This window comes from Thunnus maccoyii, chromosome 21 (assembly GCF_910596095.1).
Source record: "Thunnus maccoyii chromosome 21, fThuMac1.1, whole genome shotgun sequence".
Classification (NCBI taxonomy): Eukaryota; Metazoa; Chordata; class Actinopteri; order Scombriformes; family Scombridae; genus Thunnus; species Thunnus maccoyii.
Window position 1 is genome coordinate 13147654 of NC_056553.1, and position 26891 is coordinate 13174544.

The following is a 26891-nucleotide window of genomic DNA, read 5'->3' on the forward strand; positions in this document are numbered from 1 at the left end:
CATTATGCATGTGAGTACATTTTAATTTGCTTGCTTTATAATAAAAGAGAATGAAAAAATAGGTTCGACGACTGTATGAATTCAGTAGGTTTTTAACAGATGAGTTTACTGTTATGTTTGCACTGGACAAACATCCCCCTGCAAAATACAGGAAGTGCTCAGCCTGCATCCTTCAGCTATTTTTTGCAAACTAGCCATTTATTTGTGCAGTTAATAATGACATTAGGGTTTTAATAATGGAGTGAGAATATGGAACAATGCCCCATACTGCATGGCCAGAATTTATACAATATCCTCACGAGCACCTCTGACACAGTGACAGAATGCATCAATGTTGGGGTGACTAGAACGAGTCACTATTTTCCCCAGAAATGGAGAGTAATTTTCTCTCTATTTGAGATACTAGGTCTCAGCACAGATAGACATAATAAGATGTAAATTGGCTGAGGGTTGATGTAGGGGAGGGAGGGGGGGCGCTCACTTGGAGTAACATGAACAGCAATTAATCATGGGACAGCCAAGTGTGCATTGTCTCCATGGATGTAGGCTCAATCTGCTCTGCCGACCACAACATTATCAACAAAACACCAAAAACCTTGACCAGGGCAAGTCCAGACTGACTACTGTGGACTTTAAGTTGTTTTTTTTGGTGTTTTTTTTTAAAAAAAAAAAGCATATTAAGCTACCTTTTTGAATTAAAATTTAGCCAAATAGTTTGCATCTCCAGCATGTTTACATGTGACTTTACAAGTGACTCTCATTTAAAAACATGTAATATTTTGCGTGCTTTAGCAATAACTGTTAAAACAACAGTTCTGCAGACTGCTAAAATTACTATATGTCCGCCAAATTACAAGAGGCACAAGCATATGCTATTGTAATGTTTGTGAGTATCCCATTCAGCATTGACATGTTCGGGGCTTCAAATTATTTGTGGCTCATCCAACTCAAAGCCTGTGATGTTTACAAATAGGCTGCGGACTTAATGGGACTTGAGGGAGTCAATTGAGTCTTTGTGCTAACTGCTAAGACCACATAGAAAAAGAGAGAAAGAAAGAGTGGGAAATAAAGAAGGTGTGTGCACATTAGTGCGAGTGTGCACACAAATGCGGGATGTGTACACAGTGTTTACTTTCCTGTTCTTGTTCTTGGGGTAATTGGCGGCAGGCCTGGCAGGACCGGTCTTGAACTGTCCCTAAATGTTGTTCCCTATTATCGCTTTGGAGGGATACAGGCAGACATCTAGGGAACCATTTCATCCTCAAAAAAACAAAACAAAACAAAAAAACCCCAGCATATGTATAAAAGCTCTGGTCTTTAGTGGCAGCAAAGGAAAATTGACAGCGATTAAAAAATGCTGTTCATTTTATTTTTTCCTCTAATAGATTGACTAAGTTAAGTTGCCTTGAACTTACGTAACGTCTCTGGTGGATTGGACCTGCAGTGAGGCCATGTGAGTGGGGGAATTCAATGAGTGAGTCATGTCTAGAGAGCAGTGTCTTTTTAATCCTGGAGGCTGAGAGCAATGGCACAGCAGGACCACCGCACCAGTCAATAAAACACTAACACCTTTCTGGATGGCAAGTGATGAGGGTTACACCCAAAAAATACACTTGTGCATGCCATTTGTTTTTCATTGTGGGTTTTAATTAGACTAAATAGCAAAAGATTAAATCAACACAAAAACAAAAGCATATACATTAAATATTCATAGAGTATAAACTGAAGCATTGATTTATTATTGTGTGTTAGGGGGTTAAGCCACAGCTGACATGCGCCTTCTCAAAAACTACACAGTTTTCTGATGCATGTAGAGAGTGTTGAGAGTGAAGATAACATGAAGAACGTTAAAAAAAAAAAAAGGCTCAGTCGTTGTTCTTCATTTTAGCTCAGTCTTGCATATAATTAGTGGATGACAGAGAGGATGTAGCCGACGATACAACTATCTGCCACCTCAGAAGCCTTAAGGTCAACATGAGCCTCTTCAAAAGTGTAGCTATGTGTCGGCGCTACGGCGCCTACGGCTATACCACGTGGCGACCACAAGAACAGTGCTTGGTCAGCTTGTGTTTTTGGTGATTTGTTGTGAAGCGAAGACAACATGAAGCTAGTTTAAAAAAGCTTCAGCAATCTTGTTTTTTTTTTCCTCCAGTAACACACATCGAACAAAAGCATCTCCACTTGCAAACGCCACGATCACTGTTTTCTATCGCAGTGAACAAAAGAGCATATATAATTCAGCGACCGCACAGAATATTGCTGAACTATTTATCAAAGTCTACACTGTAGGTATCTATGGCGGACCCTTGTGTAAAGTATAAATCCAGCTTTGGTGGTTTGGTGTCAATCACCAGCAAGACTCAGAGAAACCCCCCCCCCCCCTAACAAGCTGAAATCAAGTTCAGCCACATTTAGCCTTATCTGGTCAAGGCTCTTCTCTCATATAGCCAGATCTCAAATTCAAATTTCAGTTTGTTTTTCATTGTGTTGCCTTTCAGGTACATGGAAATCCTGACATGGGAGGAAGGAGGGAAGCATCACCATTGAATAAGTGGCATCAAAAAGCTGTGGACTTTGAGCTTTCTTTGGGCCTGAGCTTTTTTTTATTCATATCATGCACAGAGCCTCCTCTACCTGTCCAAAGTTCAAGTTCAGTTGTTTGATGTTAGCTGTCTCGGTGTCCCTAGTGTGTGTGTGTGTGCGTGTGTCTATGTATAAGAGTGAGTGGAGAGACAGCCAGAGAAGGTGGGAGTGTGTGTGCCTGTGGCTGTGTCTCTGATGTGACAGTATGTGTGTACACTAGCTATGTAATTTAGTCCTTGTAAATTTATAATTTGGTTAGCCCAAATGCTCTCAGAGTCTGTTGGAATGCTGCCAACCTCATGCTGTGTGTGTGTGCGCGTGTGTGTATGTGAGTTCATTGCTGTTACTACCGCTCTGAGCCTCTAACGCTCACTCTTCCTCATCCTCCTGGCTTCTCACATCAATACACCACAACCTTCAAGCCCAAGGTTGCAAGCTAGCCAGTCCCCCCTCTGCCTGCAACATGACAAGCACCATACCAGTCCTTTCCGCAACTCGTCAGCCTTCCCTGCTTTCAGTGTGACAGTGGTGTATATGGCCCCGCCATCTGTATCTGTGGGCTGTACAGTAATGTAATTGCGGCTTTCAGAGTATGTGTGCAGTAGTGGTGGTGGTGCGGTAACCTAGATGGATGGAGAGCAGCTCGCAGCGCTCGGCTTAGGTAATCAGCTGGAGTGCTGGCATGGGCAGAACAACACCTGCTGCTGAGGGGAGTAGCCAGCGCTAATTGCGGGAGAGTGATGGGGGCCTAGCCTCTGCAGACGCCACCGACAGTTCAGCCTAATGCAATTAGCCGCCATGTTCTCCTCCAGCAAAATTGTATTATGGTTTTTACATTTAATTTAGCCCGCGCAAAATGAAACGGTATCAGAGAAGAGAGATAATGAGAGCAAACTGATATTGAAATCTGCACTGTGTTGGGAGGCTATTAATGAGACAATGAAACACTGTGGCTGACAACATGGTATACTGTGGTAAAACAGCTTAATAGTGTCATTAGGAAGATCTTGCATCGTGTTATTGCTCCAAGCCAACAAGGTGGCAGTGAAAGCTTATATTTCCCTCCCTCCTCTGTGCTTCCTCTGTTCCTTTTAGACATTTTCCAATATTGATTGAATATTGATCATCAACTTGTTTTCTTTTCTACGTTTTATTGATGACGAAACTCATCTGTTGGAGTGCATGTTTATGAGGGTTTCCTATTGATCTTCTTAAATGGCCTCTTCCTCTTGTCTTACTGAATGTAGCTATTTCCGATCGACAAACAGTAGGCTACTTATACAATAAATGCTAATATTCCTATTATAAATATTCCTCGCTGATCTGTAGTTTTACTCAGTGGTCTGGTTTATTTAACCACATATCAAAGGGAATTTTGCGGTTTACTGCTGTGTGGTTGTGGAGGTGATAGCAGGGTCTTGGCCCTATTAGAGAGAGCTTCTTTGAGGCTCCAGTCATCTAGCTCAGCTAAAGTAAAAGCAGTGCAGAGAGAGACGAGCTGCTGCAGTGTGACTTTGCTCCTCTCCCATGCTTTGATTCATTATTCAGCACCCGCGAAGTCGTCCTGCAATCCCACAGCAGCACAGAGAAACACGCATACGCTTATAGACCGAACAGACGCACACATACACAGAAAGTACAAACACAGATCTTGTAAACGTGTAAAATGCAGAAATCCACACAAATATGAATAAAAAGATGTCCATGCTTCTACTGTACGTTTAAAACATGAACAACATAGTTGAATATAAATACATGATAAAAGCATATACACACACACACACACACCAGCACAGACACACATAGACACACACACACATACACACTGCCCCCTTCTGCCAGCAGGGCCGGCCTGCATGCTGTATGGAAATGTTTCTCCTAATGACTCCGTAATGACAGCGACTTATGTCCTTACCATAGTTGATTTGTTTCCTGGGTTTTAAGAGTAGATTATTTCCATGGTACAGACTTAGCGTAAGCCGTTCAGAAACCACAAGCACTGCACTTCAGCCCCGGTTTGGGATTTTAGCCAGGTCTAATCAGATTAAAGCACTGTTTTTCCCCCCTCTTCTCCTTTTTGAAACAACATGCCACACTGCTCTCTCAGTCCTGCTACATGAGCCTGAAGAAGCGGGCCAAAAACAAATTGCTTTTAGTGGAGGCTGACAAGTAGTTGTGTAGAGAAAATAAAAGGTTGTTTGGAGCAGATTAATTCTCCTTCACAGGAGAGCCCGGCTGCATGGCTGCCGTGTGCATTCTTCCCTCAGTGACGGGGAGAAGATAGCTTCTTTGGGGAAATTCAAAGAGGAGAGGAGCTCATTGTTAAAGACTTAGCCGGACTGGAGGATAGGCTACTTTGTGAACGAGATAAAAGCTAAATAAACTAGCTATATCCATATCTACTATACAATAATAGCATGTTGCTATGGTTAATTCAAACCGACTCAAGCTGGTATTATCCTCATCCCACAAAAGACGACCGTGTTAGACAAAATAGCCCAGTGTAGATTCAAAATCATCTCCAACCTGCTCCTCCAGTGAACACATTCCAACTAATAACCACGCTTGATGTTCTCATCCCATCTTATATCATCTCCCTGTTCTGCAAACCCTGTTGAGCAAATATAATTTCAGAGACATTCTGTTCTCATTAGTTTCACAGTCATATTACAAATAGAAAAGAAACAGCTGTGGAAATATATTTCTAGTGGATAATAATACATCACGCCTCTGGACTTAAGTGGTTTTGTTCTTGCCGGTGGTTTATGGGAGAAGAGTCCTGACTTCTAACCTGTGAAGGGTGCTCGCTGGCCTGACCTGGATCCTTCAGCATGAATTAAGTGAACAATGGAAGAGCCGGCTGAATGATGGCTCCACGCGCCTTTGTGCCTCTGTTACAAAACCATTCCTAAAAGGGCGGCCTAGATGACACACTCTCTAGAAATCGATCACATTTACTCAGCCCCTGGGCCTTCCAAAAGCTGGATTTAGAGCAAAAAAAAAAAAAAAACAGAAGTAAAATGGTAAAAGCAGAATGAAATGAAATCCCCTTTGCATTTAAAAACAGAATGGAACAAAAATGAATAAGGGTGGGTGAAGAGAAATGCCCTGGTCCAGGTCTACTTTGCAGACTTCGACGCGCACTCATGCGGCAAATTTCATCAGCAGTAGCCCTATTGATTTTTATCCCTGGAAATATAAGACCAGGGAAGTCGGGCACAGAGATATCCATGGATGTTTGGGCTGGTTATCTGCTCCTCTCCCTTGTCTCTGCCTCCTTCCTGGGAGCGTGAGCAAACCAATGCTCTCTCAATTGTCTAACAATACTCGGCTAACACAGAGGCTGAGCTTTACAGACATGATACTAGATTGAAAAGACAGACCTTGAATCCAGCACTGGGAAAAAAAAAATCAATATTTCTATTGTATCCACTGATTCCAGTACAATCAAACACAAAGCAAACAAAATCTACACTAACTTAGCTTTTGCAACTGATGGTTTAACTTACCATTTAAAATGCTTTCATATCAAACCCTTGAAACATAAATAAACAAATTCAAGAGTGGAGAGGCCTCATATACCTGTCAGGATCGGCCTTTAAGTGGAATGTTAAAGGAGATGCAGGCCTTTGGCTCTGCTGTGCACAAACTCTCTCCATTTCCAGGCTGACAGTGTGCCACGGCGCTCAAAAGCTTCAAGGCCCAGTCTCTGTGACAGGCCCATCTCCTGCTAATGGGTCACATAACCATTAAAGCACAGAGGGAAAAGGGCTACAGATCAGTTGCACTGCAGGTTGGATTGTTTCACTGTTTGGTTTCAAGATGGGACTGTAAGCCTCAGCGGTGTGCAAGCTGAGAGCTGGAGGCGGCGCGGACTGTTCGCCATGCCTCTGAAGAGGACAGAGGAGCAGGACGGGGCTCTTTAGTCTCCAAACACAAAGCATGAGTCACTGCACTGAAAGGAACTGGGGACACAGAAGCCAGTTAGAGTTCTATTCTGTTTGGCCTGAAGCTTTTCATAAGCCTGGAATAAAGAAAGGAGTGTAGCTGCTGTAATACTGGACTGCCTAATGGGAGTCAGCCCCGAGTTTCTAATGCTTACTCTAAAGAAATTAAAACCCAAGTGACCTTAAGGCAGCGCTGTCTGGGTTTATACAGGGTCAAGGTTAAGCTAGGGTGTCCAGTTATACTGCTCAACTTCCAGACACAACCCAGTCCATCTGCTTCAGGTCTGACCTCGCTTTCCATCACAAACACGGAGAAAATGACACGTCAAGGGGCGTCTAAGCAATCACTCCCCCTCCAAATAAAGGGAAGTGATTTCATAATGGTGCCCTATCAGACCTCCACGCGTCGGGGTTATCTGTATGACAAAGCAACTTTCCTATTTTATACATTTTCATGAGCCGGCCAGGAGAGGTGGATAAAAGAGAAGGGTAGCGGTTGGTGACCTCGGGGTCAGGGGGTAGAGGGCTCCAGCTGGTCACACTACCTCCTCATTGACTGATTCCACATCCACCCTATTGTGTTTGGCGCGTGTCCATTGTTCTGCAGCAGCATTAAAATGCATAGATTCCTGTCAGCCATTTCACTGCTAGTTGACCTTATTAGTTAAGGTGGATACATAAAACATGAAGTTTAGGATCATTAGATATATGCGATTCACTTAAAGGGATGATAGTCGACGGTGAATATAGCTGCGATATCTAAAGAGATGCTCAGTATTCATAGCGCAATCAATAAAACATACAGTCTGTCGTTATACGGGGTGATAGCAAACAAATCCTTGATGTAGGTGAGGAGATATATTCAAACAATAAACCGTGGTATAAACGCCTCTGGAAATTCGTTGTGCTCTATGGAATCTCCAGGCAGCCTATTGTAGGTACTTGCCACCCTGCCCCCACTCTCCTCTCTATTTTTCTTCTCTGCACGCTTCTTGCAGAGCACACACAGACACACTGCAGCGAGTGAGGGGAAGAGAGGAGAAGAAAAGGGGGAGAGGGGAGGAGAGAAGAGGTGCTGATACTCAGTAATTGAGGGGCAACCCTGTCACAGTTGACCTGCAGGAGAGCAGGGATAAAGTACATTCCATTTTCTGTCTGCTATCCTGGGACTGACAGCCTGCAGAGTCCCAGGTCTGACAGACCTAACTGAGGGCTGTCACCCTCAGCACACATATCTCATAGCATACAACACCCATTTCTAGCTTGTGTTCTTATTCACATGCACACATATACTGTACTAAACACAAGCATTAGATCGGCTTCTATCTGCAGGTTTTCCTGCGGATCAAAATTTACACTACGCTGACAAATACGCAATATATGTGTTGGATATATAATCAAAGATGCACCTGACAAGATGAAAGGCGTGCTCATGATGCCCTGTGTGTTATACTGACTTTAATTTTATCTGCAGCTGAAAAAGCCTTGATACATCTATTTTAAATATCTATTATCTCAACAAGGTCCTGTACTATATCAGGGCACTAGAAGGTTTTGTGGAAATAGACTGAAATGACAGCACTGCCTATTTTAGAGACACTCTAATGCTTCTCTAGTAAAAACAAAGTACCGGCGCTCATCACCAGAAGTGCATCTCCCAAAAAATGGGGCTGATCCAGTGACGGATAAAGGGAGTATATTTAGACCCCCAGTCCCTGCCCTTTGTGTCTTCCTGATTTGTTCTAATGTGGGAGCCTAATCCAGCAAAAGCAGATTATACATGTATTAAATTCCTTAAAATTGCAGTATTTTTAATACCACATTTGCAGTGCAAATGCAATGGAAGCAGATTAGAAAATATAAACCTCCCCAAACTGTGTCTCTGTAGCGCTTGACATGCGAGCAAAATGAACCATGTAAATGAAAATGATGTTCTCAAAAAGATATTGTTGCACCGATGATGATCTATGTTTGTAAGAAAGTAAGAAGAAGAAAATACACCCACGCAAAAAAAAAGTTAGTAATTGCGAGGAGTGCTGACATGTGCTATGTGAGCGCAATTGATTGTACACTGTGATTGTGCACTGTGACCCAAATAGTAGCACGAAACAACAAAAAGGTTTTCCAACTTTACTTATGTTACTTTACTAAATCAATAGAATATCACTTTGCCATTTCCACAGTCGTTTCTTGCTTACAGTTTTCTCCATCTCATGAAAAACCCTCAAGTGGATTACCACCAAATGGGAACATGGAAGTGGGTAGAAAGAACAATTCGGCTGAGTTTCTGCCTTACAGCCTTCTTGCATGTAGTCTAAATCACTTTTTGCATTAATGGATTTTGAGGGAAAAAAAAACCCCTCCTCATTCACAATGACCCACTAAACCAGCCGTGTAAGAGACAGAAAACTGAAAATAATTTAACTGGTGTTTACATGACTTGCAAATGATTTTGGTGATGAGACAACCAGAGAGAAGTCGTGGATATAACTAGCAGAATTGAACACACACTCAAAATGAAGGCCTCTACATTATACACAGAGAGTCCGCCTCTCTACACCTGACCCAGTGAGTGTCCTCTCAATGACAATATGGCCACCCCCACAAGCCGTAGCCTGGCCGCCATAATGACACAATGTACCCATCTGCCCTTCAAACCAACCCAGCAGCATGAGGCTGACCTGTGTGTGTGTGAGTGTGTGTGTGTGCGCATGTGTGTGTGTGTGTCCCATCTGCCCTTTCAGCCAGGCAAGCAGCATGAAGCTGACCTCTGACCCTTAGGATTACGGTTCCACCATGTGCCAGTGAGCAGGGTGATGAGATTGACCTATGTGGGCTGCTGCTGCTGTGTGTGTGTGTGTGTGTATATTACAGATATCTGACAGCAAAAGCTCCACCTACCAACACACAGATGAAATACTGCTCACACTGCTCACTTTCAGATCCATAAATCAATGTCTCTCTTTTCTAATGAGTATGTTGTTAAATTTGTTGGTATGAAGTGCTGATTGAAAAGCTTTCAATCAATCAGTTTACATGCATGTTCAACAGTGTGTGTGTGTGTGTGTGTGTGTTTGTGTGTGTAGATGCGTTAACACAAGTACCTCTCTAGTGGGTGATCTAATGTGGGTCTGAGGACAGGCAGCCATCCTGAGCTCTGACACAACCAATCATCGCAAAGCCAGCGTGATCGCCTTGGCAACCCCTGTCACCACATAGTTTATCCGGAGCGTCCTCCAATCAGGGAGCACCACAGCCTCTCTAAACTCCTCCCATGGGGTTGGGGAGGAGGTGCCCGCCGTTGGTGCAGAGCCTGCTGCATGAGCGGATGCTCTAATCTGGATCCAGTGAGGAGAGGATCACTAATCCCAGATTATGGCTCTTTGGGATTAAGACATGCTGATGCACAGGTTTGCACTCACCTCCAACCCCCCCGTCGAACCTCTCAATCTGGTTCTCTGCTCTGAACCTCAAACCTCACCCAGAGGACTCCATTAAAGTCGGAGCAGTGGCAACAGTGTCGGTGCCTGAAATGAGATGTCTTGTTAAAGGTCTTGGCATATTGGTCTGAACAATTCGGAGCACACCTGATGTCTGGTTTTAGATGTTTTCTAGCTGTTTGATGTTATAGCACAAGTGTATAGAATGATTTGTGGCTTGTGGATGCTCTGAATTGTCCGCGCACTGAAGGCAATGGGTTAGCGGAAATGAAAGTTTCTCTCTGTCGCTGCTATCTGACTGAGCACAATTGACGGGGGAATCAGGGAGGGAGGTAAACAAAGCAAAGCAGACACTCCACCTCTACGGGATGGCAAATCACCATGCTGATACCTACTACATGTCACACAGAATAAAAGCAGGGACAACACAGGAAACAGCTCAGGCGAGACGAACACGAAATTTCATGAAAATGTTTTGCAGATCTCTTTGCCACTCATAAGAAATTCAATCTTTGCTGACAGCATTTCTCAAAAGTGTGTTTCGATATCGGAAAATGCTCCTGAGCTACTGGAACAAAGTAAAAATATTAAACTTCAGTTCAGGAGGATACATCTGTATGTCGCACGATTCCCTCTGCCGAAAAAGAAGCAGCACAGTTTGATTTATAAGTGACAGTCTTCGGGATTTTTAAACCCCCACCACGAGTTTATCATGAGGCCAAATTATTTCTGCGCACAGAGAAATATCAGGAGAGAGAGGTGGGAGACAAAAAAAAAAAGAGGGAGGGAAAAGAAAAATGGTGGCAGGGGGAAGAAATAACTGCTCAAATATTGTTCATTACAATAATTCATACATCACACGGTGGCGTGTAAATTAGGACCTTGGAGTCAACACGCGGACAAATAATTTAGTTGAAATATTAATGATGAAATGTCCTCACAAGTGTGCAGCTCATGATCAATTTGGGGTTAATGAGTCGTTTATCTCCGTCCAATCCCGGCTCTTCCCCTGCCAGTGCTGTGCTGCCGGGGCATACACATGGCGGGGTCTTCCATATAGTGTGGATAAATGTGCAAATGATCCCCTAAACTAAATCAATTTATCCTGCACGGTCGATTTTTGCACGGTCGAGGAAATGGAGACAGTGAGTGTGGAAAGGGGAGCCACAGCCAAGTGCTGGTGCAGGTAAAGTGCGTTGTAACGGAGCCAAAATACTGTCAAAATAAGTCAGCGATGTGCAACCATGTGCCATTAAAGTACAAGAGTCTGCAGGTTGTCATTCCGAGCAAAAACTACACGAGGCGATTTCAACGAGCAGTTCCTCTGCTCCGTTTGAAGTCGTGTTATCAGTGAAATTGCCTGGTGTAGACTTCAGTGGGGATGAAAACTCACAGCCGATCACAGTGCATGGTTCCCCAATTTCCTCCTCTCTGATTTTCAGAAGATTTGGGCCTAAAGCACTGGCCTTGTCCGAAAGCACAAACCGGTGAGACTAAAGAGAACAATCAAATGTTTGCTGTTGTTTTTTTATTCTCAGTGGTGGATCATCCGTCTCCATGCTGACTCAGTAACTGCACTGTGCTTGCCTGGGGCTATATGAGTGTGTTATTGTTTGTGAGTGTGTGTGACATGATGCCCGTTTACACTGGACGGCATCTCATCTTTCTCTCTTTTACTTGTTAGGGACCTTCCTTCTTTTTCTGAAGCTGATTAGTCCTGACCTGAGCAACCTAGTGCTGCTATATCCAATCAGCCTAATCACTCAAACTCTTGCCTTCCCCCACCTTCTTTGCGCTAATGTGCTTTCCCTGCTCTAGTGACTTAGCACTTAAGAGCTAGGGGGGTCACCGCTTCAGGAAAACCCTGTTAAAACTTCTTACCCACAAGCAGAGCTGTGATGCTGTCCTTCAGTTTCGCAGACAGCTGGGGCATTTATGAAGAAATAACCAGTGCCATCCGTAGTTACCCTTATTTACTCATATGAGCGGTGGATAACCCAGTTGCCAGCATGCCTTTGTATGAATTTGCATCACCTCCCAAAGGGCAAGCAAATTAATGAATATTCACACTTAATCTATAGCCCACGGCAGCCATGCATTATTCATGAGTTGTTGCTGTTTTTGTGGTAGCACGCACACATCTCAGTTTTGTCATCGCAAATCATAATTTCATTTTCTCCTCACTTCATTTTCTGCCATGTGCAAGTGATGGCTGCACTTGTTAAAGGCACACAGCAAATCACTGCATGGAACGAGTCTGACTAACGTCTTTAGCACCCCACAGTTTTTAATCTAACGACTAATATAGAGCCCTGTCCTTAACGGAGAGATTCATGCTTCTTAATGCTTACAACAACACTCCTAATCTCAGATTCTGCCTCCGGTTCTCACCGGGTTTTCATGTCAGCGAGGACTCCGGTTGTCACTAAGCTGCAGAAGACTTGGAGCAGCAGCGGTAAAGACATCAGTGAGACAGGTGCCATCTTGAATTATGGCAGTTTGTCGACATGCAAACTAGACTTGGACTCCTGATGTGGTATGTCTGAATGCGCCAAAGCCTTTATGTTTACCATGTCAAGACTCACTCTGCTCACACACATGCACACAAACAGTATATACTTGAAAACAGACCCGATCAGTCATTAGGCTACCGAATAACTCAACAGCAAAAATCAGAATAGGGAAACAGGGTTCACACTCCATTGTCCAACCCAGCGAAAAGGCCCCCTAAAAGGTTTCTGTATGAAGGAGAGAGAGAGTGAGGTGACAGTTTAAAAGCCTTCCTTGACACTCAGGGAAATGGGCCTACCTTCTTCCACACAATTGCACCGACAAGTCAAATTGCATTAGTGATGCACAATGTTTTCATAGGCGAAAAAAAAAAGACACAATAGAGCTGGAATATGGCGCATTGTATTGAGTCAATGTTTGGAGGGCGTTCCTCTTTTATAGGGAAATACTGCAGGACTTTGACATTATCTTTCACAACAAAATAAAATCGACAACTATGTATGAGCTTCAGCTGCAGGCAAAAAAACTGCAAATTGCTTGCAGGGAGAAAAAAAAAAAGATTAATCAACCACCATTAGACATAAATTTGCAGAAAAGCAAAGTATGATAATTTTAGAACCATTCTTTCTTTAGTAGTGTAATCAAAATATTCTTCCAACAATCACTCAAATTTAATCTTCTTTGTAAAACATACACCCGACTCTTGACTTCAAGAGTTCCGTCTTTGTTCTTGAAATAAATTTCTGACTGTCAAGTAGTTATAAAAAGAGGCTTTCTCAAAAATAGTGTGCTCGGCAACACCCAGGCCAAGGAAAAAAAATAATTGCACTACTTTTTGGTCAAACATGAATATTCAAAATCCCTGAATTTGCTGTGAGAAAATAATTAGGAGTTTATTAGCATTTGTTTATTTGTCCATGCATAAAACCTCTTAATGAGAATGTATTAACAAGCTCTTGACTCTGGGGAGGTAAATTCTCAGCGTTGAGAATGCCTTCCATCTTTGGAAAATGCTACGTTAAAAAAAAAGGGAAATTTATTATCCTGTGAACAGCTAAATTAACCACACACGTCTAATGTAGTATGACATGTCCTCAACCAACCTCATCTAGTGGGATTTGCTCCATGCATTGAAACGTAAAGAGGAGGAAAATACCAACTCAGGGTAATTATAACACATACAGTAACTTGACATTTAGGGCACAGTGTAGAGAGGGGAGATAGTTGGCCTTATCAGAAGCTATAATGAAAGGTCAATGGCCTCCTCAGTGTTTACCTCCAATCATGTGGTCTGAAGAAGCTTCTTCAGTCTCTACTGAAGCAGCCGAGGTCTGGGTGGGAGATAACACGGCATTGTTAGCCACAGGTGAAACAAACACTAATGCCATTTCATTTTCTCTGAGCTGTCAGAGTTTTGAGATCCCATAGCTGCAACATAATAAAAGATTTGGTTTGATAGAAAAACAAAAGCTCGCAAAAAATCTAACCCGGACTGTTAATGAAGGACGGAGAACAAGGGACACACCCATAGTGGTAACGATCAGCACACACCAATGCGAATACGTTATATATATACCATCATTACACCCTTTTTTTCCCCCACTCATCTTATCCTGTAGCAACACTCATCCTCTGTTAAAACAGAGTAAAGTCTATCTCTCTCTCTCACTCTCTCTCTATCTTTTTGGTTCGGTCTCAGTCAGTAGAAGGAAAAAGCTGCATTGATAAATAGGTCAGAGAGCTTTTCCACCCCCCAATGGTTTCAGGCCCAGCTTGGCAAATTGAACATAATTAAGGCCCAAGGCAAAGGTTGCACTTTCCTTGAAATAGCGGGAGGAGTGGTGCAGGAGGTAGCTTGCTACAGGAGGAGACACGCTGCCATGCATGTTCAGTACAGCATGCCTGGGCGCAGTGGATCCACAGAGCCGCAGCCGTGAGAGGAGGAGGGTGTGGAAGAGAGGAGGATGGCAGCCATTACAGAGTGAGGAAAACTCTCTGTACAAGTCTCTCTCCATCACGCACACACACACACACACACACACACACACACACACACACACATACTCCTCCTCTCTGACTCAGGTTAGCACTGTTATTCTCTCATACAGTGTTTGTTGGTCTGTCTCTTAGCTTCTTCCTTTCTATCACATACATCCAAACACATTAAAGGAAGAGTTTGACATTTTAGGAAATGCACTCATTTGCTTTCTTGCTAAGGGTTAGAGGAGAATATTGATACCACTCTTCTGTTTGTCTGTTAAATATGACGCTTCAGCCAGGTGATGGTCAGCTTAGCATTAAGACTGGAAGCTGAGGGAAACAGCTAGCCTGGCTCTGTCCGAAGGTATACAAATCCACCTACCAGCACCTCTAAATCTCCCTAATAAACATGTTATATCTCGATTGTATAATCCATGCATATAAAAGTGTAAAAATTTATGGTTTATGTGCTGGACTCACTGAGCACTTTATTAGGACCACCTGTGAAATCTAATACAACAGCTCTGCCAAAAATTTTACTTTTACGAAGCTTTAATATTTTCAGTTTTTGTTGACATTGTCAGAAGGGTGATAATTCTACTTTAAAGTAGAGATTTAATGAAAAATGCCCTTCTAACCCCTTTTAGATCACATCCCTGGTCATATTATGCACCTATTTAACGATAGATAGATAGATAGATAGATAGATAGATAGATAGATAGATAGATAGATAGATAGATAGATAGATAGATAGATAGATAGATAGATAGATAGATAGATAGATAGATAGATAGATAGCATTAGCAGCACAGAGCTCAGATTCATTATGATACGCCCACTTTTCAATAATCAAATCAAATTCCTCCAAGTGTTATGTCCCGCCTGTCTGTCCTGTTTCACTCGGAAATTTGTCACAATACGGAAGTTAGATACTCTCGAAATGCCGTTTCATCTGGACTTTAAGTTTATTATTGAGGTTATAGTTGGTGGTGGTGGTGTACTGGAGTGCATTATATTAAAAAGTGTAAAAATTAACATGTATGTTAATGTGGTGGAGCTGTTGTATTGTATTGCATTAGATTGCACAGGTGTTCCTATTAAAGTGCTGGATGAGTATATTATCAGACCTGGATGTCCAACTTCAAGATGGCACACACTCAAATAAAAACTTGCACACAAGGCACATATGCCATGAGAGTTGCTTCTTGGTTTGCTTCCATGTTGTATTTAAAAAACACAAAACAAAACACAAAGGAGCTTTTTTGGGAAAGATTTAGGAATATAAAAACCTTCATGGGTTAAAATGTCATAATATAAAGGGTCGTTATTTATGTTGTTTTCAGTTTTAGGTGTCCTGTCAAAAGTTTTACAAAAAAGTTAAAAAGTATTTTGTTCACTGCCTCATTCTGCATCAGTATTGTGTGTCACTAGTATTTCTACTCTTCACATTTGTATCCTCCCTTGTCTGGAGACGCTGTAGTGAGCTGGGATGCCAAGCTCCATTAGTGTCCCAGCATCCTGTACTCTGAGGGCTTCACCTTGGCAAGTGAGGGGACAGCAGAGCACTTTCCTTACCTTACCCCCGGCTGGGGTAAGGTAAGAAGAGGCAGCTATGCTGTCAGGCTGTACTGGTAAAAGCGTGGTTTGGCAGTGTATTAAGGGTCAGCCTCGTTTCACACCACAGCACCATCTCTATTAATGAGACCTGATGGAGAGCAAGGACTCCCTGCAGGAGCCCTACATGGCATTATCTGTTGCTACCATCACCTCCTCGCATTAGCTTTCTCATTAGCTTCCACATTAGTAGAGGGTCCACGATAAGTGCTTGGACGCTCTCTGTATGAGGCTGCATGAAAGGAGTTAAACGCAAGAAAGTTCCTTTTTTTACGCTACAGATGAGATTAATCGTTTGATGGAATCAATGTAGTCGTATGAAAAGAACTATGTTTGTGAAGCACAGCAGTCGATGATACACAAAGCAAATGTTTCAAAGTTGTGAAAGACATAATTGCCTTAAAAGATTATAATTCATGGCTAAAAGCTGCTGTAGTATGCATTAGCAGGATGATGATACTGAATATTGAACGTATTTCAACATTTAAAAGGGTCGGGCTTTCTTTTCCACAACCACTGTAAACAGTGCACTTTAATAGCATTCTAGGAGTCTAGTCTGGAATAAAACTTTACTACGTGCGCTGCCTTTTGTTGTGTGTAATTATTGTCAAAACATAAATGCATGAAAAATAAAGACCTTGTTCTTTAAGCTGACTTGATTTAAATTATTCACATATAGCCTTTTCCTAAAGAGCATTGTGAATAATGTCAAAACTAAAAGGGCAAACTAACAACATTCCACATGCTCAATGCAAAATGTCATGATAGTGAGGAAGATTTGCTCATTATCATGACGCAGGCTTTTCACTCTTGAATTACTTGTACATGTGAAATGATTTAAAATTGGCTCTTACAGTCACAGATAATAAGACAGTAATTCATAAGAAAAGAATATAGATTATATTAAATTAATTCATGGAGTAAATAAATAATAAGATTAATGTTATAGAAGATCTGGAGTTTTTCTTTTCTTTTGCATTAAACCGCAAAAAAATCCAAATATGTGCAGAAATTTAAGGTGTGAGATTCAACTCATACAGAAATATACCTGCTCATTTCTAAAATGGATGTGCAGCAGCATCACACCAGGCACTCCGCCTCCCCCCCCCCCCCCCCCCCCCCCCCCGTCACAGATGCCCAGTGTGACCGGACGCCATATGGCAAAAGATTTACCATGGCGACACGGCCAGGAGGCTCTAACTCAAACCTTCATCAGAATGTCAAGGAATGTCAGATAGAGAGAGGGGAGACGGAGACGCGAGGAGGAGAGGGAGGGAGACGGGAGATACAGTAGCATTGTTCCCTCAGCGCAGCAGGCTCAGCTGGCCTAAACAGTCCCAGTCCCCTCAGCCTCGTAAGACTAATGGCGGAAAATCACAACCTGAGGGGTTTGATCCTCTAAAGGGCCTCTGAGACTTGATTAATATGCAGCTTTTTTATGTGAAACACAGACATAAATACATGCTCTGAAATGTGTGTGGCGTGCGCTCAGATTTACACATGAACAAAAAAGCATTCAGAGCACACACACACACACACGGTAAAGCATGTAGATATGATATCAGGCAGCTCGCTCAACACCGTGCAGGGTGGCACAAAGACATAAATGCACATGCCGCAGTCATACACACGCCATGAATCTCTTTGCAAAAGCCAAGAACAGCTATAAAAAAAATATTCAGCTTATTGCTCCCTGACTGCGCCGTTAAAAATAAGAAAACCAGACAGGTACAATCTCCCTGACCTGCATGGTATATGTGAATGTGCTGTGCAGGCATTTTCGCCATCTCTGCTCTCTATGTATGGCTTCCCCTCCCCCCACCCTCTCCATCATCATACTGTATCCTCCTCACCCACACAGCAGGCTCCCCTCCCCCACCCTCGCTCTCACCACCCCCTGGGAGGATGGAGCAACCAGAGAGAAATTAATTGAAATCTAAACCCCGATGCAGGATTAACTAAGTAGGTGAATTCCAGTTGTCACATAATCAGGGCTAGTGTACTATTTGACTTTCATCAAATGGGGCTGACTGAAACAGCGGCCAGGGATAATGACAGGAAAAAATAAGCCAGCTGCTGTGGCCCCCCCCTCCTCCTCCTCCTCTCCTCCCTCCCCTCCACTTCTCTCTTTCTCTCTCCATCCCATCCCCCCTCTCTCCTCAGCATCTCTCTATCCATCCCTGCCTCCTAACCTCAGACGTAAATTTGGGTTCTTTCCTACGGCCAACGAGCCACTGGCACATACAGAGGAGAGCTCAGCGGGGGGAAAAAAAGAAAATCACAAAATGTTGCTGTCACATTTTGTGACCTCCCTCCTTCTTTATACACACTTCTGATATGGAGGCAGATAAACAACACCTGCTGGAAATATTTTTATCACATGCAAGCACATATAGAAATTCATGTTCACTGTCTGATCTGAGTAAGAAGCACATATTATTAAAAAAAAAGACAATCTGTATATATGTCATTATACATATGTGAAGTAACTGTGGTATATACTGTACAAGCATTTGGAGCATGTTACAGAGAAAAACACACCGTCCTTTCTCAACTACTGTAAATGCACCGTGGTATTTGGTTTTCTTTGAGACAACGGCGGATGAAATGTTGAAGTAAAGTGGGTCAAACAGCACGCAGCTCTGATGAAGCATGACTTGCCGCAACAAAAAAAAAAAAAAAAAATGGGAGCACGTCAGAAGATTTTTCTTTCACTTTGAAAGGATGATGTAGATAGGGCAACGCGATGCCAGAGACTCGCTGCGCTATCAAGCGAAGGCACTTGATCTATTTTTAACACTGAAAATGTCCCCGGTTCAATCTTACACTGCATTGTGTGACAGTCATTTTTGATCAGATATTGATGCAAAAACATAAATAAACAATGTATCTTATTTAGCATAAACTCCAAAGGAAACATGCAGGGAGGACATAAAGATGGCTGTTGCTTTTGCATAATAAAAATGCTACAGATAATTTAAAATGGCACTATTAAAATAAATACTGCATCTCCTAGCTTTTATTTCTGAATATATAACTCAAATGGTGAGGACATTTTTCAAAGCAAATTTTAGTGTTTAAATTGGCGCTTCAACTGGAATACAATGCTGCTGCTACCAGCAATAAAACAGCTACGTTTCTTTACAATTCCATGCTGTTTAGAAATCAATATTTTAGCAAGTTGTCTGTGTGTGTGTGTGTGTGTGTGTGTGTGTGTGTGTGTGTGTGTGTGTGTGTGTGTGTGTGTGTGTGTGTGTGTGTGTGTGCATGTGATTGTCTAGGTGTGGATAGCAGTGGGTGTGGGCTGTGCGTCAGTACAGCAGAGCAAGCTGCCAGCTAACCAGTTGATAATATAGCTTGGGCTTATGCCCAGTGAGGTTGACCTCGGCCTCACGCGCAATGTCATTTACCACCTGCCACACACACACACGCACAAACACACACAGTATAGAGCACAGTGCTCTCTCTGCCTTCAGCTCCACCTCTACACATCTCTGTCTCTCCACAAACACACACATACATACACACATATGGGTATATCCCTTGGTAGCGGGAGGGCTTGTGCACGCTACAGAGTGGCTGTGTGACAGATTTATACGTGCTCAACAAGTGTCACTGTGTGTGTATGTAAAGATACACAATAATAATCAAGAGAAGACCTTCTAAGAGAGTGTTAGTGTCTTATGTTTCTCAGAACAGAGGGCAATTTATAGACAAACACACACACACACACACACAGAAGCATGTGCTCAGATTCAGACACTTCCACAGAGCTGTAGGGCGAAGGCGTGCGGAGCAGGATACCTGGACAGATGGCAGGCAGTCATCCCGTTGGACCTGCCATCAGAGCGCTGCCCGAGAGGAAGAGAAGAACAGAAACAGTTTCATCTGCTCTACACACACACACACACACACACACACACACACACACACACACACACACACACACACACACACACACACAGAAAGAAAGAGAGAGAGAGAGAGAGAGACCTACGATTAGTTTTTATAATAAAGGCACGCCGTATGGACCCTGACACCAGCATGTGTGTGCATTCTTGTCTGTGTTAAGTCACTGCATAAATAGAATGGAAACCACTACAGAAGATGCATTTGTATAAATACATCAAAGAATCTGAACACTGGCTGCACAGCACCAGCTTTTACAGTCTGTAAAATAAACCAGTTCTGATAGAGATGAAGAACGAGAAACTCCTACATTTGACTACTAACACCAAGGCAGCATTGTTTACACGCAGGAGGAGCCGGAGTATTGTTTTATTTACTGTCGCAGATTAATCATGGTACAAATCCAGGGAGCAGACAGTTTGGTTTATTGGTATCAACTTGAACTCTGACACCTGGATTCATTTCATCCGATCTAATTACGATTGATTTTTGTTCAGTCAAATGTTTTACTGTGGGACAGACAAGAGGCTGTGGTTGTTGCACGAATGCTGCGGTGTACGTCTCTGCCTGGTAAAACCTGCCTCTGACTCTGATGCTCTCCATTACAGGGAGGAGCGATGGATGGAGTGGCTAACAGACTACCAAAACCCACTACTCTGGCCTAAATCACATTTCAAAGCATAGAGGAGTCTATTACAGGGAATTAGAAAGGCCTTGGATCTCAACAAGCCTATCCTTCAATTTTATTGAGTCTTCTCAGTAGCCCTTGGTGTATTGTGTATACTTGTCAATAGCAATTCGTCTACAAAAAAAAAAAGCAAAAAGCGCCGAGCGTGTATGTGCAGCTCACAAATATGTGCGTGTGTGTGGTTAGACTTGTCTCCTTCATCCTGCCCTTGGGAACAATAGAGAGAGAAAAACGTATGAAATAATTTTAGGTTCACGGTGACATTCAAAGGAGAATTTGAACCATAAATTCAAACACAAATGTAACGTATTTAAAATATGTATTGTCATTTTTTTAAAAAAATATACTGCTTAAAGAATATAAAATGATAATGACAAAAGCAGTGATAGGAAACCTGAAATTGACAGTCACCAGTTAAGAGAGGCAGGAAACTAGAAGGCAAAAGGTAATGCTGATGTGTGGTAAATGCTGGGAGGAGATACGTGCCTCTGCTGTGAGTATTATCTACCCTGAATGAAGTCAAGTGAAATGGACATGTACTTTCAGTCAATTATTGCTACTTTCATTTGCCACATGTCCTATAAAAGCAGAAATGATTATGGCAGATATATCTCTCCATCCTTACACCTACCATTCAAATTGTCTGCAGTTTAAATGCAAACAAAAATACCCCCTTTTCCCCTCCACAAGCTCTGACTTTATCCTCAGGATACACAAGCAAGGGCATCTTCACGCTGGCAGCCATACTGATTCTTAACCCTCTTCCCCTGTCTGTGTTTCCACTCCAACCTCTAGGCATGAAACATGGCAAGACCCCCTCCAAATATCCTCCACACCCCCGCTGTCTGTCTGAGCCTGCAGAGAGCCACTGCTCATAATCCATGTGCATCGTGTCAGATAATTTTGTGGTGGCAAATCAATAATGCAACCGTAAATTTCATTTAAATAAACATTAGTGGCCTACTTAATTAATGAAACCTCATCTGCAATTTGTCAGTGTCAGGAGTGCGAACCCCTTTGATGTTTGTATGAATATTCCTTTTTAGAAAATGAGGCACTCGCACGATTAGTGCTCATTGTGGGGTTAGCCTTTCCCTACCTTCTGCGCTGCAGCGTGAATTTGCGCAGGGCTTATCAAGAGTACACACAATCACCAGATTAAAAGCATTTACTGTGCAGGGAGGACAATGAGAGGCCGCAAAATGAATGTGGGGAAACATCATGAAAAATAGCGGGGGGAATATCTAATGAATCTAATCTACATACAAGCAACCTGATCAAATGCTTGAGCAATTTCAAAGGCCATATATCAAACAGTACATGACATTAACATCGAATCAATATCTGGGAGGTCCACACCCATAAGCAATAACGCTGAACGTTAATAACCAGCAGTGATATGAGAGATAAATAATAAGGAGAAATATAAAACAACACACCATCATAATGTGAGATGAGCATCTGACCTGTCCTTGTCAGTGCGCAGGGAACAGCTGCTCACGACCCAATTTCACATGGATACATAATTCAGGGGCGAGCTATACGACTTCCACACCACTATAAAAGTATTCATCAAAACAAGTTAGCGAGTCTATTTCTGCGGACTCGCTTACAATCCCTCGTTCCGACATTACAACTGCTTCATTAGTTGGTAGAATGACTCATAAAGGCTTCGCCGACCTAATTAAGTCAAGTTGATCAACACTTTGCTCAAGTTGATAAGTTTAAAAGATTCAAGATGGTATAAAAGGATTTGACTCATTAACCATGAAACTAAAATCAGACTGACAGCAGTTCAACTAATATACAAAGTAATATAACAAGGGAGTACCTTGACAGTCTTAATGCGTTTGTAAGTGAGATTTCAGCTAAAGAACACATCAAATCAAAGAGATGAAATGCAAATAATAAATTGGACATGGTGGAAAAGATGACTGACATATTTCCCACCATATATCTCATCACACTATTCTAGCATCTCCCTTTTTCTTTGCCACTTTTGAATAAACTAAAAGAAAAAAAATGATAGTGAGTCTGGCTGTGGTTCTGTTGAGTTCTTACAGATAAAACCAACTGAACTGCAATTAAATGCTGACCCAGAACAACAATGAATAATAGATTGTTGGGAGCACAATGCCACTAAAATACAAATGCATATTGACCTATGTTTAAATGCCCAAAGCACTTGATTTAATGCTTTTTAGCACAACATCAGCACAACAAGATCTGCACACCAACTGTACCCATTATAAAAACCTATTTACAGATTGCACATTATATTTATGAGGCGATTGAAAGTATCTCTTCTTTACCACAACAAAGAAATCCTCAACCAGTTCATTGACATATATTTACAGAAATAAATATTGCAGTGAATAAACACACTGTATGAACTGGCATCACATTTGCTGACACACTTTATACGCAGCCACTTGCACCAACTGACTCCATTTATTACACAGGAGCAAGCAAACCCAGTTCATTCATTTTTCAGCAAAAAAAAAAAAAAAAAACAGGTTACAGTACAGAGCCAAAAACTGATTAAAGCTCAAGGTATGAAGGAGACAGAATAAGGAAGTTGGAAATCACCCCCCATCCCTTATTTGGGACACCTGAAATAGGCCAGAGGCTGATTTCCTCCTATGAGAGGAGCCCTGGGAAGCCTGGGAGACTGAAGGGAAAAGAGGAAAGGGAGGAGGTGGAGGGATGATAGCGGTGGTGGTGGTGGGGGGGGAGGGATTCAGCGGGGCCTTAAGTGTGCTATCATAGGCGTCTCTTGTGCCTGCCTGCTTTATTTGCAGTAGTCAGGTTAATGAGTCCACCAGCCCACTTGATGTTGAGAGGCCTGCCACAAAGAGCTGCCTCATTAGAGCTAGCCTGGCACGCTGCTCTGAGACAAAGGGACATTCACGCTACTGAATGCCTTTACGCTCCTCAATGCTGCCAGCCTGCGAGGGCCAACGCCATGGCATAGCCCCCTGCACACGTCCTGGCGCCTGGCCAGCCACACCACGACCCTCAGCCTGGCTGGCTGGACTAGCAGACTGCTGCAGCGCTAGTAAGTGTTGGAGAGAAGGAAGACTTCAGAACAGGGCATGTGCAAAAAAAAAAACACTGCAGGAAGCTAGAAGACATGCTACATTATCAATGACTGCAATTGGTTTCCCTCTTAGAGATGTGTGTGACTAAGCTCTTCCCTCCGCCTTCCTCCTCGCTTTATCTTTACATTTGCCACCATCACTCGCCACGGCTTCGGCTCAACATTCTTCACTTTCCGAGAGAACCTCCTTGTTCAAACAACTCACAGCTAACAAGGCTACATCTAGAATACATTCACCAATCATATTAAAAGCACAATCGCTGCCCAGACCACAAGTATCCAATTAGTATGACACAATGAATGAAGTGCAGTTACTGTGGGTGGCCACAACACGAGGATGATTCCTGTCTGTGCTTACATGCTGCTTTATGAGCCAAGGTGCAGGTCTGACCTATTTAATAAGAGCCATTGTAAGGTATTCAAATGTCACTGCTCTGTGCAATTTCATGCTTCACAACTAGAGGCTGCAATGTCTGTTTTGACGAGAAAACACGATTGTGACCAGAAATAAATGCACTGAATAATTTGTAAATTATAAGGAATATACCGTACATTATATACAGTAAGTTCCTTACAATATACATTTCATATTGCATGTTGTGGAAAAACTCTTATACACAATAATAAAACTGTATAAAATTACGTCTTGTGCACAATAAATTACAAAAACTATAAAATCAACACCATGATGCATAAAATATACTTCAGGTTCTGAATCTCAAATATTAAAGATCACTCCAATTTTCATCACGTCACTTTTTTTTTTTTTTTTGTCTAAGTATTATTGTCTCCCTGTTTCAAAGCTTAGTCACTGACCATAAATTTAACACAGAGCTCAAAACAATGCATCACACTTTCACAAAATACTGTGCAGGGACTTAGACATAGAACCATAAGGCGAGCATGAACAAACACCCATATTTCATGATTGATGCACTGGCAAAGATCCAGTTCCCCACTTCCACGCAAGAAAAAAAAAATCTATTTCTCTCAAGGCTTGGGGTCAGGAGTTAAATATTTTCTGCATAGGCAATCCGCTCTTTCCGCCACACTATTTATAGCGCAGGCAGAAACAGCTGAGCTGACTGCAGTGATGTCACTTGCGCTGATGGAATGCTTTGTTCCAAAGCGTGTGCGCATGCCACCTGGGTCTGTGCGAGCTGCGAAGGGGAAGCTCAATGCAGGAGCCAAGATGGCTGACAGTTGCCCCATTTTTCAAGAGTGAAAAAAAAAACCCATCACTATCTCCTTGAACCAGGCTGTCCAGCAACACCAAATACAGTGCAAAGAAGAAGCATTCATTCCTCTGTCATGGCTCTGTGCACTAATGTCATGAACGGTATCAGTGTTTGCGGCTGCCATTTAGGAGTGAGCGCTCATGTCAAAGTAGGGTAGCATCAGGGTAACACACTGCAGCTGAAAAGCAGAAATCACACGTGAGGTCTAAAAGCATTTAACTGTTTGTTGTTCCGTGCATAACGTGCATACGGCTGAGGCGTTGAAGAAGTACTATACCCATATATATTTTTAGTAAGCCTTTGGGCTTCTTTCAGTGTCCCTAAAAGAGCATGGTTGCCTGGCAACCATTATTGTTGCCATGGAGATTCATGTGTTGGCAGCTGCTGCAATCAGCATTAACTCAAGGCACATATTCTCATTCCGATAGTCAGGCGATGGGAAGGCAACTAGGACACACAGTCAGAGAGGGATAGTAATCAGTGTGAAACATATGCTCATCCATTACTCGCTGCATTAATACAATTATATCAAAAGAAATTTATGGCTGTGCTTTGGTGCAATGATCACATTGCAGGCAGAGGCATAAAATTCCACCTCATAACAGATCCCCACTTTCATTTAATAAATGGCACCGGGCTATAACACAATGGAAACAATGCCATTGTGCCTCTGACAAAAACATATCAGTTATAAAAACGTCTCTATTTAGAGTCACTTTAGAGGATAGACATTTGTTTCAAGCTGAAAAGGAAATTATGTGAAAAGCTGTGTACATCCTGCATTACTGAGTGTTTTTCTGATAGGTAAGACAAAAGTGTCCCTGCTGTGAAATGTATAAGTAGCATATAAAAACAGCTCATTTGACAATGTTGTTTACATATTAAATCTTTTTATGAGGAACCTTATTGCACAATGAACTGTAAACCGTTTGAGAGACAGTAAGGGAAATATTTAGTGGTAAATATCAGACTAAACTCAATATTTTCAGTAGCTCTCTGTAAGCTGCTGTTGCCGTTTTATTTCGACCTGTTGGGGGGGATAAGTGATATTTACCTCTTTCCATTCTTCATATGGGTACACATCCATGCCCACTGGAACAATTGCAACCCTGTTGAGAGTAGACACGCACAGAGATCATAATAGCAGTTATTTCCTCTCTGGGTTTTTTTTTTTTTTTTTTTTTTTTTCACAGGGCCCAGCTTTCTCAGTCACTTCACTGTTGACATCACACAGCTATGTGGGGATAAAGAGGCAGAGAAAAACAATAAGAGACCCATTGACCCCCATTTCACAAACCTTGGGGGTATGGGAGAAATCCACTTACAAGCCTGGAACAGACCTGCTGATTGGGCCTCAATGGGCTTTCTATTAGGGAACAGTGCAAGTGCAGCGGAAGGTCCTGACTGCTGCCATTTCTGAGCGAGGACGTTTCTACAACTGATAGCGCAGATTTACATCTAACCCCTCCTGCACCTCGGGTGAGATGCCAACGCTAAACTGTATCTCAAATCAAAGAAACAATTGGATAAGCGTGCAATGCAGTTATTGCGCTATACATTAATCCACACGGTGCCTTGTAAAATCTCTGATCTGATCATATCACTCCTGCTGCATCTATTTAAAAAAAAACGAAAAAAAAAAACAACTGTCACTGAGCAATGCGAGGCGGCAGCACCTGAATACAAGTTATTGGAGCAAAATGATTTTCACGAGCGTGAGCACCTGTGTCCAGAATAAATTCATTCATTTGTTTATTTCACACAACACACATCTTTCTGAAACCAATCAAGATTAAGCAGCTCATCTTAAATTGACACGAAAGGCAGGGGGATTTTCTTTCAACCCATAGACCATCTACTCGACTAAAACCAAAACCTTA

The 26891-nt window shown here is 42.4% G+C and overlaps 1 protein-coding gene across 5 annotated transcripts in view; it reads right to left on the reverse strand.

Annotated features, from left to right (window-relative positions):
• The window catches only part of LOC121887765, a 112549-nt gene that overhangs the window by 22024 nt on the left and 63634 nt on the right, over window positions 1–26891 (reverse strand). For 4 of the 5 annotated variants that reach the window (XM_042398728.1, XM_042398727.1, XM_042398725.1 and 1 more), the window contains exons 8-9: window positions 26066–26120; window positions 13758–13812 (exon numbers count right to left, since the gene is read on the reverse strand). In XM_042398728.1, coding sequence (XP_042254662.1) covers window positions 13758–13812; window positions 26066–26120 — 110 coding nt within the window. Of the gene's footprint in view, window positions 1–13757; window positions 13813–23530; window positions 23729–26065; window positions 26121–26891 lie in introns of those variants that run through there. The other variant, XM_042398729.1, reaches the window with a different exon arrangement.